A 12,495-nucleotide genomic window follows, 5' to 3' on the forward strand; every position below is an offset into this window, starting at 1 on the left:
CCTGGGAGGGTAAGTAAAGAGAAGTTGGCTTTATTAACAGCAGAGGTTTGGAGGAGAGGGAAACAAAGCAAAAGGCTCACAAAGAGACCACTCGAAAAGTGCCTTCCTGCACGAAGTAACTATCCGCACCGGCCATGAAGGCCCTGGGACTCAGTCACTGTCACTTTCAGCTTCACTGGAATCAGAAGCTGCGGCTTCACTGCCATCCTCCTGAGCAGAATGCTCGCTGCCACTGGGGAAGGGACTGGCGCTCCGGCTCCGCTGGCCACCCCCATCGCTGCCACTGTCTGAATCATTGTCACTGCCGTGGGCCCGTCCTCTGTCCTCATCATCAGAGTCAGCGTCGTCCTCTGAATCAGCATCACTGCCGAAGATCTCCTCTTTGTCCCTGGCAGCCCGGGCCTCATCCTCACTGCTTTCGTCCTCACCGCTGCCACTCTTGTCACTCGCCTCATCCCTGTCACCCTCCTCCCGTTCACTCTCGCTGCCTGAGCGCTCATCCTCGCTGCCTTCCTTCTCACTGCTGCTGCCCTTCTCTCGTTCCTCATCTGTGAAGGAGCAAGAAGAAGTAAGACCCAGTTCCCCACCCTCCCAGGGCTCCCAGAGTTCGGCCCGTCCAGCTTTACCTGAGCCCCCAGCTTCTTTCTCTTCCGTCTCCATTTCCTCCTCTTCTTCCTCCTCGGGTTCGTGGTTCTCCAGCTGGGCCTTCCGTGCTTCCTGGAAGCAGCAGGGTTGAGGGGAAGGGGAGGGTGTTCTATCTGGTTCCTGCCCCACTCCTCACGAACTACCACCCACCCCGTGGGTGCCCTGGGTCAGCGGTGCTTGTTACCTGGGCTTCTAGTTCCTTCTCATTCATGTCCCGGTGTTTGACCACAAGCAGGGCATTGGTACCCGACTGAACCCCAGCCTTGGCTCGGCGCTTACTCAGGCGGACCCTGCGGTGGTGGAGTTGGGGGAGGGGTGCGTGAGATTCAGTTAAGGACCCCCGTGGGGAATCTGGTCTAATACGGTTCTTTACCCATCCTTACTCATCTATGCTTAGCCTAGAGCAGACCAGAATAAGTACAGACTGAATAAAGGAGACTAAACTTAGAGGTAAGGGACGGGTGGCATGATAGCCATCAGGATAGCAGTTTGGTTGCCCTGCACTTTATATATGTGTATATGTATGCCCTGTACACATACACATAAACGTATAAAGAAAGAGACTTTAATGTGAATTAGATACCAACACTATAAAAGAACATAATCTCGATTTCTGGCTTTTGGAAAATAAGATTCTGTGACCCCCCCTGGGCCTTTGTTGCCTTGCCAGCACCCCCCACCCCCACTCCGAGCATAGCGGCAAATGGGTTGCTGTGCTGGTCACAGTGCCCCTTGGAGGTTGCCAAGAGCTCCAGGTCACCCAGCCCCCAGCAGCCCACTGTGCCTTTTAGATTTTTTGCCTGTCTTAATGGGATCAGGATCTGGATCTCTCCTTTAAATAGAAACTCCAGGTCACACTTTCCCAACCTTACACCAAGGGTCCCAACATGGCAGTAAACTTTTAACCATCAGGGAAGTCTGGGGGGTCATGTTTTTTGAACTTGGGTATCTAGCGCTTCATTTAAAACATTCATGCTAATTTTATGTATTACTCCATACTTCAGCTATGTTTACTCTTACGTGAAGTCTCCTTAGTATCGGTAAACTTGGTAGTCCTACCCTACGTGAAAGCTCTAAATATTTCCAGTGTTAAGTAAAGATTTTGTTTCTGGGTTCTTGTGTCAGAACCAGGTCCAGCCCACATGCATGAACAGGCTTCTGCTCTTACAAATGCACATGGCAAATCTTTAGGTATAAATGACCTCCAAGGTGGCTCCTGCATACCCCAGGGTACTGAAGTACAAGCCCAGGCTAATCTGCGTGAGGTAGGACTGTGCTGAGTACCTGGTCTCCAACTCATTGTAGTAAACCCCATCACCCTCTCGGAAGATGAAGAAGTAGTTTTCCTCGTAGCCCTTGCTAGCCTTGTTCTTCACATTCCAGTTGTACTCCCGAGCAATCTTGTAGTCGTACCTGAGGATAAAGGGGATAGGGTCAGCCCCATTTCTTCCCTGTGAGGGAGAAAAGGAGACACTTCTCAATACCCAAAACCTAACCCCAACCCACGCACACGTCATCTGGTGCATAATCCATCTCCTCTTCCTGGTCCCGTTTTCGCTTCTTCAGTGTTTCTTCCACAGGCAGGAAGTAAGCCACAAACTGGTTCCCTTCCTCATCCATCATGCCCCTGGTTGGGGGGAGAGGAGGAGCAGTTAAGAGTGAGTGAGGAGAAAGAGACAATAAGAAGCAGGCCAAGGTGGACAGCAGGGCCACTTACCTGATCATGGCCTGAGACATCATCTCCAATGCAGCTGCACCACTTGTGTCCTTGGGGGCGGGGTCTGAATCAAAGATTACCTGAGCGCAAGGGTTGATCCACATCTGGGAGATGGAGGGCACTGGGGTTAGACTGGGACAGGGAGAGATGGCAGGCTATCCCTCTCTGCCCCCTGCCCTGGATCTGACCTTAAAATCTGGAAAGACAGGCATGACCTCCACTGGTGTCACTCGGGGCTTGCTGTAATGCTGGGAGATCTGGCAGAGGCAAAAACGGGGTGAGAAGGAATACAAAGTGCTCTGGAACCACACCTTTGCCTGCCTCCCCCCGATCCCAGTCCCTCAATTACGGATTTCTGGGCATCCTCAAAAGTCTTCTCAATAGCTGTGATCTGGCTATCCCTGTCTTTGTATATTTCTTCCTCAGTGAACTGCTGCTTCACAGAAACCCCAATCCTAGGGAGGAAGAAAAAGGCCTTTAGAGGCCACGGGATATACCTGAATGCTCCACCTTCCCCGCTACCCACCGCAACTTACTTAACCTCAGGCTTCTCATTGGAAATGCCATAACGATTGAACTCGGTGGAGATGTACTCTGTCTTCCGCATCCATGGCACCACCTTTGCATGCTGCTGGGATCTGGGGCGGGAGAATCGGGCACCTCAGGACCCCACTGCCTTCCTCCCATCAGAGCCAGTCCTGAGTCCCCACTCAGCACCCCCTCACCTCTTGGAGCTGGTAGGGGCCTGAATCTCCTCTTCCAAAAGCTTCTCATCAGCTGGATCTAGGAGTACTAGAAGAGAGCAAGGTGAGAGAAGCACTATGACAGAGGACCACAGCCAGCCCTCGCTAGCCTAGGGCAGGCCCTCCCTGTCTCCCAACACACCATTGGGGTCGATGCGGTAGGTATCAGGGTTGATGAGGTCAATGGTAACTCCCAGGTCTGGCTCAGTCAGGAGATCATGTTTGTGCTGTTTCTCCAAGGAAGTCGCTTTGTACTGGACGAACCTGGGTGGGGAAACATGCCCATTATGGTTGCCTAATTCCAGCCTTATCCCTCACATCCCTGCTTCCCAGAGGCTAAGCTCCTCCAGGGAGGAACTCGGAATGAAATGTCCCCCATGTTGGAGTCCGCAGGCTAGCAGCTCTCGAAGAGACTTGGATGCTGCTTGCTGCTTTACTTAAATATTTACGGGGCACCTACTATTACGTGCTAGCTACCGTTGTATGCCTGAACAGTCAACAAGAAAAGCAGTCCTTGCCCTCAAGGAACTCATATTCTAAGTGAGGTGTTTCCCTAACCCCCATGCGCAGTCTCACCTGTTCTGGTCGAAGGGATAGGTAATGAACTTGGGGTCGAAGGGGATGTCAGGGAGGCTATTGCAGTACTTGACTCGGCAGACCACTCCAGACCTGGGAACACAGTGGCTCAAAACCCAGCCCCTGATGCCCCACCTCTGCTCGCAGCCCCCATTGGCCCACCCGTCCTAAGAAAGCACAATGGAGCTCACCTCTCAGGCAGAGTCCGGTGAGAATTGGGCCTGGTGGGTAAAAGAGAGTCACTGACAAAAGATGGAAAGAACGGGACTGACAGGAGAGCAAAGGGGGGTTTTCCAAGCTTTTAAAAGGGAAGGAGAGAATGACAAACGCTAATTCCTCTTGGTAGGGGTGTCCCAAGTGCTCTAATGAGAGTGTCACGTATTCCTTTCAGTGTCCCTAAAGGCTTTAATGAATGAAGCCAAGTGCTCAATCCCTTTTGAAGGAGATGTGTTCAAGTGCTTTACTAAAGAGTCGCATGCTCAATTGTTTTTGGGAAAAGGGATCTCCAAACGTTTGACTGGAAGAATAAAACCTCAATCCCTTCTGGGTAAATTCCCCAAGAGCTTAATTCCAGAACTCCGCGGCAGGGAAAGACGGGGGCAATACGCCTTCTGAGACCCGCCCCCGTGAACGGGTGAGCGCTCCATGACGTTACGGGCTGACGTGGGGGGCTGGTGAGGTTGTAGGCTGACAGCTGGGCTCGACCCTCCCACCTCGCCGATGCCTACCCAAACGTAAAGAAAAACAGTACAGTCAGGCGCCGTAATGCCTACCTGTGGCCATCCTCGCGCTGGGCCTGGGTCTGGATAGTGGGCGCCATGGCGACGACGCGAGATAAATCCTGACAAGAGCCTCAAAGAGCCACGGTAAAAGGCGTGCCGACTTCGGCGCACGCCCAATCCGAGGCAGGACTCGGGTTGACACCGCTCTCCTCAGGGATAGGGTCGGAGTGAGGTGGGCTGGTGAGAAGCGTTCCAGCAACACTGGAGTACTACGTAGTACTCAGGTAAACGCGCAAACAACACCAGGGACTGACTCACAGCTCCAGAACACCAACTGCCGCCAGTGCTCTGAGAACCGCAGGTCGCCTCAGGCGGCGACGCCTTCTGGGAAATAGAGTCTGATTGGAACCACACCCGGATTGGCGAACTTCTGGGCAAAGGGCGGAGCGAGGCAGGGAGGGCCTCTTGTGATTGGTGAATCGGTATCTCAGTCTAGACGTCGGATTTGAGAGTCGAGTTGGAGGGTGGGTTCTTTCCTCCCATTGGTTAAATTTTATGGGAGGCGGATCTAACCAGTAAACGGGGCCTAGACTTCAAGACGCTAAGAAGAAACAGGGAAGACGCGCTTCTGACGCACTTCCCGCGCGCGAAGCGAGAAAGATGGCTGCATCCCAGCAGCAGGCTTCCGCGGCTTCCTCTGCCGCTAGTGTGTCAGGTCCGGGTTCGGCCGGTGGCTCGGGTCCCCAGCAGCAGCCACAACCACCAACACAGCTTGTGGGACCTGCCCAGAGCGGGCTTTTGCAGCAACAGCAACAGGACTTCGATCCTGTGCAGCGCTATAAGATGCTTATCCCGCAGCTGAAGGAAAGTCTGCAGGTGATTGGTCGGGAGATTTGGCTCTCTGACATCACGGGGGTGGGCGGAGGGACTGTTTAGTCAGGGAGAGAGCAAAAGGAGCGTTAGGCAGGGGAGAGGAATGAGACTTGATCTTCTTCGTGAGGCCAAAGCGAAGCTCTGTGGATTGACAGTGTGAGGTGGGATCAGGGCGAATCTTGAGCTTGAGACTGACTGCAATTCGAGGGGGAGGGAATTTAAAGGAGAAACTTAGCTCTAGTCGTTAAAGCCTGAGGAAAGGACTGGCCTGTACAGAGACTGACCGTGACTGGTGGGTGAGGGAGGACTCTAAGGTATGTCCGGGAGGGTATTGGCGAGAACCGCAGGTGAGAGCGGGCCTCCGGGAAAATACAGGTGGTTATTGCTATAGAGGAATGGAAGCTGGAGTTACTCTGGAGTGACGGGAGGGTAAGTGCCAAGTGAAGAGGAGGCCTGAGATTGGGTGTATCTTAAGGAAGAGTGTAGATCTACCAAAAGTGTCCTCTTCTCTTTCTCCATCTCCTGCACCTCTTTTTTGTTTTTGTTTTTTCTTTAAACTAGACCTTGATGAAGGTTGCGGCCCAGAACTTGATTCAGAACACTAACATTGACAATGGACAGTGAGTACTCCTCTTTCTCCTAACTCCATCCTAGTCTTAGAAACTCATCCCCCTTGCACCACACCCACCCCACTTTTCTCTTATTTTCAAGCCTGGCTCCCTAGCGCTTGACCTTGCCCTTTTTGCCCCTTCCTCTATTAACTGTCCCCTAGGCCCTGCCTTGGGTCTCCTGGGCCTATACCTGGTTTTCTGATGGATACTTGGTTGGGTAGTCATTTAGTCCCAGAGACTGGAAATACATTCCGCACCTTCCTCTCCTGGACTGTAGGAAGAGCAGCGATGGACCCATTCAGCGCTTTGACAAGTGTCTGGAGGAGTTCTACGCACTCTGTGACCAGCTAGAGCTCTGCCTGGTAAGGGGTCTCCCAGCCACCGGGTGACCACAGCCCTGCCTCAGTTCCTGGTGCTTCAGGAACCTTCATTCAGTCAATCAACACACGCTCACTGAGCACCCCCTGCGGCCCAGACCTGTGCTGACGCTGCAGCTGATGCTGGGGGCACAATATTGCCCAATCCTTGCCCTCACAGAGCTTCCAGTTCAGTGGGGTGACAAATATATCCTCAAACAGTGACAGCTCAGAGTAGTCAGGGCTCTGATGGGAGAAACTCAGGCCATGGAGGGCTCTGAAGGGGGAAGCACAGACAGAAGGCTCAGGGCTGGAGTCGTGGAGGCACAGGCAGAGGGGGCAGGATTAAAATGAGGGAAGCTCAGGGGGGCTGTGGAAGTCCAGAGAAGGCACCTGACCCTGCCTAGGGCAGGTTTAGGGAGGAAGTGGCTCAGGGTAGACTATTAGTGGAGAGCACATCTGAGCGGAGGCTGGAACAAAAATGGAAGAAGGGCAGGAGTTGAGAGGAGGGCAAATGGCTCAGAGCACAGCCTTTGGAGTCAGATGGACCACCAATCTCTACCTCTGAGCCTTGGGTTCCTCCTTTGGAAAATGGATTTTTGGGAAGGGCTCAGCAAGATCTTGCATATAAAGCACTTAACCTGGTGATGGACACATGGCAAATGTTTCCTGTCGTATCCTCATTGTCATTATTTTGAACTGGACTTTGAAGGAAAAGTCAGTCTGAGGAGCCTCGTAGTGGTAGAAAGATATTCCAGCCAGACGGAATAGCTTCTGCTTTAAGTTCCCTTTAGGAACATCATGAAATTCAGTCTGGCTGAGGTGTGGTAGGCGTTGGCGCTTGTTGGATTTTGAATATAGCCTGGAGGGTGCTGGGGAGCCATGGAGGGTTTCAAGCAGGGAAGGACATGGACCCATTTGCTTTTTTAGGAATATGCCTCTGGCTGCCACATGAGGGATGGGTGCAAGGGGCTGAGAGTGGAGGCTGGGAGCCCATGGCAGGATTCAGGAGGGCCAGGTTCCACCAGGGCAGGGTCCTGAGGAAGTGGGAAAGGGCAGGTGGGAGAGGTACTCAGAAGGCTTTGTGCACAGGGCCATGGGACTGACAGGCTGGGGGAGGAGCCTCCAAGATGAGGCCCAGGGCTCTAGTTGGAATGGTAGGGCCGTCCCTGAGACAGGGACCCAGGAAGGAGAGTGGTTTGGGGGGCAGAGTATGGGAACTCTGGAATTTTAGGGGAGGCTGGGCGCACAGAAGTGGTGTCATCAGTACAGAGGTCGGAACAGTAGTGTGTGTGGGTGAGACAACCCCTAGAGGGAATGAGAATGAGAGGAGGAGAAGGGGTACGGGAATGACCACATTTAAGGCTTAGGTAGATTAAAAAGCATCTAGAAGGACCAGCCAGAGAAGTAGGAGGAAAACCAGGAGGAGCAGGTGCCGCCAGAGAAGCTAGTGCCAATGCCAAGCCTAGGGTGAGGACAGTCACAACAATAGTAGTTGACATTCATCAACTAGCACTTAAGTTAACTTGCCAGGACCTGTGCCTGTGTCTCTTGCACGCTGCTCTCACCACTCTCACCTTATTAGATAGTAGGAGTAGTTATTAAACCCATTTTCCAAAGGAGGAAACAGATGCAGAGAGGAGCAGCCGCATGCCTGAGGTCACCCAGCGAGTGGCAGGGCCAGGCTCTGACCCCAAGACCCCAGGATTCCAGAGGCTGAAAAGGCTACCCCAGGCTGGCCCTTGGGGTGGGGTTGGCAGTACCCGGAGTGAAGGCTGATGCCACGCCTTGCCTGCCTGCCCACAGCGCCTGGCCCATGAGTGCCTGTCACAGAGTTGCGACAGTGCCAAGCACTCTCCGACACTGGTGCCCACAGCCACCAAGCCTGACGCCGTCCAGCCTGACAGCCTGCCCTATCCGCAATACCTGGCGGTCATCAAAGCCCAGATTGCCTGTGCCAAGGACATTCACACTGCCCTGCTGGACTGCGCCAACAAGGTCACAGGCAAGACGCCTGCACCGCCTACGGGCCCGGGGGGCGCCCTGTGAGCTGGCAGGGCTGGGAGTGGGGCTGGCAGTGGGGGAGGGAATGAAGAGTGGCCTCAAAGCAGCTATGTCTCTGACTTTTCTTCCTGCCTGCGCACTGCGGCTGGCGCCAGCAGGGGGCAGCAGAGGCCAGCAGGGAGCACCCAGGGCGGGGCCTGGCCTCTGCGGGCTGCCTTTTCTGTTCCCTGGCTGAGGGTGGACTTTGGATTGTGCCTGTTGGTGACCTCTTCCAGGGGCTCTCCCCGCACCTGGCCTGGCTCTGGAGCCCTGACTGGGTCCCTCTCCCTCAATCCTTCCTTGATTCTGTCCCAGTTTGGGGGCGGTCTCTGTGCCTGCTCCTTTTTCTAGCTGCTCCTCTGAGCATCTTGTGTCATTCGATCTCTTTGTCCCCATCTCCCTGTCTCTGACCATCTCTCTCCCAGTGCCCCTTTGCTGTCTTCCGCCCCCAGCTCCTAACTGGGACTCTGTGTCTGTGCAGGGGGCCAAAATGGAAGCCAGAACCCCTGGCTTACCTGGGGCTAGAAGGAGCTTCATTTCCAGGGACCACAGTCATATCCAGGGATCCCCAGCACCTCCCATGTCAACTTGACCCAGGAAAGAGGAAGTGGAGGGGTCTAGGCCCTGACCTCAGCACGCCCGATTGGGGAGCAACCCAGCCCGCCACCCCCCATAGCTGGGGTCTGCGTCAGCAGCACTCAAACGAGGGGCGTTGTGCAATCTGCGGTGAAGCCTGGCCCAACTGGATGCCTGGGTCCCTGTATTTTTAGCCCCAAAGGAGAAGTGAAAAGGCCCCAGCAGGGGTGAATCATCAGTCCTGGGGAAGAAGACAGGCGCCTGGGCCCCAGCTCCGGGAAGCAGACCTTGGGGAGGGGGCTTCAGGGAGGGAGTGCCCCACCAGGCTTCCCCATGGCCTTCAGGCCTGGGCAAGTATAGGGCGGAGCTACCAGCCCAGGCCCAGCTGGTGGGTGTGAAAGGCTCAAGTGACTCAGCCTGGTTGGGGGACTGACCCACCCAAAACCTTCTGTACCCTGGTTCCCATGGCACCGCCCAGAGGCCTCCTGTCCTGGACTCCACATCTGTAAGGAAAACCCGGGACCATGGAGACCTGCGATTCACCCAGAGCCCAGGTCCCCATACTGGAATCCTGGGAGTGTGTGTGTGTGTGTGTGTGTGTGTGTGACCTGCGATTCACCCAGAGCCCAGGTCCCCATACTGGAATCCTGGGTGTGTGTGTGTGTGTGTGTGTGTGTGTGTGTGTGTGTCCTGCGATTCACCCAGAGCCCAGGTCCCCATACTGGAATCCTGGGAGTGTGTGTGTGTGTGAGAGAGAGAGACCTGCGATTCACCCAGAGCCCAGGTCCCCATACTGGAATCCTGGGATGTGTGTGTGTGTGTGACCTGCGATTCACCCAGAGCCCAGGTCCCCATACTGGAATCCTGGGAAGTGTGTGTGTGTGTGTGTGAGAGAGACCTGCGATTCACCCAGAGCCCAGGTCCCCATACTGGAATCCTGGGAAGTGTGTGTGTGTGTGTGTGTGTGTGTGTGTGTGTGTGTGAGAGAGAGACCTGCGATTCACCCAGAGCCCAGGTCCCCATACTGGAATCCTGGGATGTGTGTGTGTGTGTGTGTGTGTGTACACACCCCAGACGTTCCTTCCCTTTCTCCCTGACCTTCCTTGAAGTGCCAGGCACATAGGGGCAAGCTTCACGCAGGGCAGCAGAACTCTTGGACACTAGCTGAAGCTGTGGCCCATAGGTAGAATTTCTTCTGAAAGGAAGCCACAGCTCTGCCCATTTATCTGGCTGAATCAGCCCTCACCCCCCCATGTGACTCCCCAGATCTTCTAGGATAATCTACTTAAAGTCAACTGATTATAGACTTTAATCATATCTACAAAATACGTTCACAGCATCATCTAGACTAGTTTGATTAAATAACTGGGGACTGTAGCCTAACCAAGTTGACACATAAAACTGACCATCATAACCTTGTCCTTGTCCATTTGGCACCCATACACATCTCCTTAACCATACGTAAGGTCCAAATAAACACAAAAGCAAAGTCATATTTCCACCTAACATGATGCAATTATCTGAGTACAGCATGCTGTCCCCAGAAGAGCCCAGTGGCTTCCAGCCTGGGGGCACACACCACATACTGGTAGAGACGTGTCAGTGCACAGGCCCACACACTCAGAATGCAGCACAGCTGGCCCTGTGAGGCAGCGTCCACACGTCACACACAGGTGGGGGCGTGACATCCCGGCAGCCCTGACATGGGGCCCAGCAGTGCTTAAAACTATACCCAGGGAGACCGCGGAGACACCTGGTGGGCAGCGGGATGATGGATACACAGCTCACACAGCCACACAGGGTGGAAATTGTGCACCCGGAAGTGGAGTTCATTCAACACACATTTGCCGAGCATCTATTTTGGGCCAAGCCCTGTACAGTGTAAACCAAAGATCCCTGCCTTGCTGGAGGTGATATTCTAGTGACAGTAAAGTGTGGTAAAGTAAAACACAGTATGTCAGGTAATGAGAAATTCCAAGAAGGAAAATAAAACAGAGAAGTGAGATCAGAAGTGGAGAGAGAGAACAGGAGGAAAAGAAAAGTATTTGGGAATAAGTAACAAGATTTGCATATGGAGAATTATGTTACTTTATTGGAAAACATGAAAGTTTGAGAGTTTAGGTTGGGTAGTGGTTCACGTGTATTAATATGATCTGTAAATAGATGTTACATGTATTTATTATTTGTTAAATAGATGACAAGGTTATTTTTAAACCTGTTAAAGTCCTTGACCCAGGTCATGAAGGCCTGAGAAGGTAGTATTGGAGTGAACTTGAAGGAGAGGGAATAAGTTGTGGACATTCCAAGGAGAGGGAACAGTAAGTGCAGAGGCCCTGCCTGAGGCAGAAATGTCATGGTGTGTTGGTGGAATAATGTGGAAGCCTGGGCCACAGTGAAGAGGCAGGGATAGGAGAGGTCCTTAGTGAAGGTTCTTACTGGATTATTAAACCCAGAGGGAGACTACAGCCTCGTGCACAACCGCCCACTCCAGGGAAGCACGCACATGAGATGCACAGCCACACAGGGCAAAACAGACCATGGCAAAACACAGGCACACACGACACCCTTCTTCCCTAGCAGAGAATGGCATAACCCACCATCCTACAATCATGGTGTCCCTGGTGTCGCTGTCCTGGGGGCAGTCCCACAAACAGACTCAAGGAACAATCCAACTATGTGAATATACAAACAACTCTCTAACCACCCTTTAACCCGCTATCTCCTACCCCATCTCAGACTTTGCCCATCACAGGGTGACTCAGCCCTGCCCTCAGCTCAACATTATCAAAAGCAGCGGAGGCTGGATTTAGATAATGCTTCTCAGGTTTGAGTGTGCGTGCATGTTTTCCTCTGCTCTGCCCACGGAGGCCTGTGCGAACCGCAGGAGTGGGCCAGCTGCCCTCCCCATCATGTGCGCCTGTAGACGTCAGGAACCAAAGTTCAGTTTCACTGCCCTGTGACTGAGCCACAGAGGAACTGCTTCCAGACACTGGCCTCCTGGTGTTTTCAGCTACACCCCAAGGACACAGACACAGGAACACTATTCACACACCTGATGACCACACACACAGCTGCAGGCGCCCTGCACACAGCCACAGCTGGCTGCAGCCACGCACATGCTCCCACACACCCTCAGCTCCCAAGCTGTGTGCTCACAGAGGCTCATCACACCTGAGGACACAGCCACTCTAGCCAGCCTCCCTCAAAGAGTTACAATCACTCAGTCACTACAGATCCCAAGGTGTTTCAGAGCTACACACAGATGGGCAGGGAGGTATGTAAGTCACACGTTCTCAGGGATGCCACCTCAAAGACAGTTACAGCCGAGTACACACTCCCTCCCCCATAGATGGTGAGAGTAAATACAGTCTGGTCAGAAACACGCAGGCATAGGCGGTTTCCCGCATTTATTCTCACAGCCAGCCTTGCCAGGTGGGTTGTAAGGACACAGCGTTGACACAGGAAAGTGGGCGCACTTGTGTCCCACACCTAATTGCCCAACTGCACACCCAGGCGCGCCAGGGCAGCCCCACCTCGCACCTACAGCGCACACGCGGTCCACACGCCGCAGGGCCCGCGCAGCCGCGCACACTGCCAGCCCGCGTCGGCCGCACCCGCTCCCGCCCAGTCAAT

General features: G+C 53.8%; 2 protein-coding genes across 2 annotated transcripts; one reads left to right on the plus strand and one right to left on the minus strand.

Moving 5' to 3' along the window:
• Positions 1-10: 10 nt before the first annotated feature.
• Positions 11-4,803, minus strand: PAF1 (PAF1 homolog, Paf1/RNA polymerase II complex component). Its single transcript, XM_081216193.1, has 14 exons — positions 4,455-4,803; positions 3,873-3,902; positions 3,682-3,774; positions 3,248-3,369; positions 3,088-3,154; positions 2,899-3,000; positions 2,712-2,817; positions 2,551-2,619; positions 2,363-2,466; positions 2,156-2,272; positions 1,930-2,058; positions 830-935; positions 627-717; positions 11-548 (listed from the first exon to the last, which is right to left on the minus strand). The coding sequence occupies exons 1-14, from the start codon at positions 4,499-4,501 to the stop codon at positions 151-153; spliced, it is 1,581 nt and encodes a 526-aa protein (XP_081072319.1). The 5' UTR covers positions 4,502-4,803; the 3' UTR covers positions 11-150.
• A 212-nt stretch (positions 4,804-5,015) lies between these two features.
• Positions 5,016-8,353, plus strand: MED29 (mediator complex subunit 29). The gene is made up of 4 exons (XM_081216194.1): positions 5,016-5,279; positions 5,838-5,896; positions 6,165-6,249; positions 8,050-8,353. The coding sequence occupies exons 1-4, from the start codon at positions 5,064-5,066 to the stop codon at positions 8,290-8,292; spliced, it is 603 nt and encodes a 200-aa protein (XP_081072320.1). The 5' UTR covers positions 5,016-5,063; the 3' UTR covers positions 8,293-8,353.
• Positions 8,354-12,495: the final 4,142 nt, after the last annotated feature.

The sequence above is a fragment of the Mesoplodon bidens genome (assembly GCF_964165515.1).
Source record: "Mesoplodon bidens genome assembly, chromosome: 18".
In the NCBI taxonomy this organism is placed as follows: domain Eukaryota; kingdom Metazoa; phylum Chordata; class Mammalia; order Artiodactyla; family Ziphiidae; genus Mesoplodon; species Mesoplodon bidens.